Below are 1,926 nucleotides of genomic sequence, written 5' to 3'. Positions count from 1 at the left end.
TCCATTAATATAAATAATGAGTATTTCACATGCACATTAACTCACTCAATCAAAGATATATTTTCCTGGAACATCAGATAATTTCTAACTCCCCAAATATATTATCTATGTTCACTATACTTTGATTAATATTATATAACAATTTATATTAAAGGGTAATCTTATGTATTAGAAATTTTGGTCATTATTGAATAATAACTTATGTAAAAATAAAGTTGTGATGACTGATAACTAACTTCTAGTGAGTCCATATAGTGAAGGAATTGATTACAGGAAGCTTAATATTTTCAAAGTGCAATAATGGCATTGTACAACAGATAAAAGAACAAGACAAGGCTTAAGATCAGACAGATGACCGGGGCTCATATTGTACTTGGACAGAGCTATCACTTACAAAAGCAGGATAAAGAGAGGCTAAAACTAGGCTTGATATTGCTCATGAGAACAAAGGGGCAAACTATGGGAAAGCCTGTCTCCAGAAATGTAAATACACTTACTCGCAGTAACATTGGATATTTGGAGTAGGACATAAAGATAACCATAATGGAGGACAGCAAATAAGAGATGACAAAAGTACACACTAGGATGAGGATAGATTGGGTGGCTCTGTTTTCAGGTGAAGTGTTTAGAAAGTGCTGAGTACTATGGATATATTTGACTTGTCTCTTATGTCTGTAGAGGATACTCACCATGGAGACACTTGAGCAGGCCATGAGACCCAGACATAGTCCATCAGATAAGCACAGTAAGAATATATACAATGCATCTCCCACATTTCCAGAAGTAAACCATGAGCAGTATTCATAAATCTTCCACTTAGTCACATTTTTGTTGTACCTGGGACCTGATGCTCTTACTGGAGTAATGATGTTTAGAAAGAGATGCACAAGCCAGCCCACTGAGCAGGAGGGACCAATGTACTTAGTAGCTCTGTGTTTAAGTATCACCAACCAGGAGTTGTTGGGGCTAATTGTGATTGCTTGGAAACAACTCAGTATGCACATTGCATAGAGGGACATTCCTCTTGTTATTCGGTAAACATAGTTTATTAACTTACATCCAATATCATCCAGGAAATCTTTAAATCCATAATTTAACAGTGTCTGTGGAATACCTTTTGAGATGACAGACAAGCAGTTGGCAAAAGTCAGATGCTCTATAATCAGGTCTTTGGGCATTAAAGGCTTTCCAGTAGATATCAAAATGATATAATAAAATAGTATTGAAGAATTTCCAAGAATTCCCACTGTGGTCTGGGAGAAAAGAAAAATTCCCATTGCAAAGTTTTCGGAAGCCATTTTGTTTCCTATTTAAAAAGTAAACAAATTTAGTAAGGTTATGAATCTCTAGAAATATATTATCAGTGTGCACTATTTCATGATGTTACCTCAAGGAATGTAGTTATTTACTTTACTACATTTTTATAGCTCTCCCATTGAAGAAATTTCAAAGGTTTGCTAATTGCTAGAGTAAATATTTTCTATTATTTACATGAAAAATTTGACTATCTTTCCTTAAGAATAATGATTTATTGGACAAGGTAATGCATGATCTTCAACGTAGCCACCAAGACATAGAAGTACACAGACAAATGAATAAGAGAGTAACCTAGTCTACAGAGTTATTTCCAGGGTAGACAGTGTTACAGAACACATCAATCTATGTTAACCCCCCAAAATGATAAATATTTTTATTGCTTTTAAAAAACATGATGTTTTGGGGTCAATTTTCAAAGAGAGAATTTTTAACATGCATTAATTCTGAAATTCACAAGAAATACAATTTACAATTCCTTAAGAAAAGCAATAGATAACATTTGAAAATCTTATTTTAAAAGAGTAGTTAAATATTCACAACATATAAAGTTTTTTAATTTTAATATTTATATAATTTTTCATTATGTGTTTTTAATTACTGGGGTGGTTG

General features: G+C 33.0%; 1 protein-coding gene across 1 annotated transcript; it reads right to left on the bottom strand.

The window, feature by feature from the left end:
• Positions 1-386: 386 nt before the first annotated feature.
• LOC110315486 (vomeronasal type-1 receptor 4-like) lies at positions 387-1,328 on the bottom strand. The gene has a single exon (XM_021189528.1). The coding sequence runs from the start codon at positions 1,296-1,298 to the stop codon at positions 387-389; it is 912 nt and encodes a 303-aa protein (XP_021045187.1). The 5' UTR covers positions 1,299-1,328.
• Between the last annotated feature and the right edge of the window lie 598 nt (positions 1,329-1,926).

The sequence above is a fragment of the Mus pahari genome, unplaced genomic scaffold (assembly GCF_900095145.1).
Source record: "Mus pahari unplaced genomic scaffold, PAHARI_EIJ_v1.1 scaffold_6210_1, whole genome shotgun sequence".
Lineage (NCBI taxonomy): Eukaryota > Metazoa > Chordata > Mammalia > Rodentia > Muridae > Mus > Mus pahari.
Note: the sequence above shows the minus strand (reverse complement) of the source record. Positions and strands in the feature narration are given on the sequence as shown.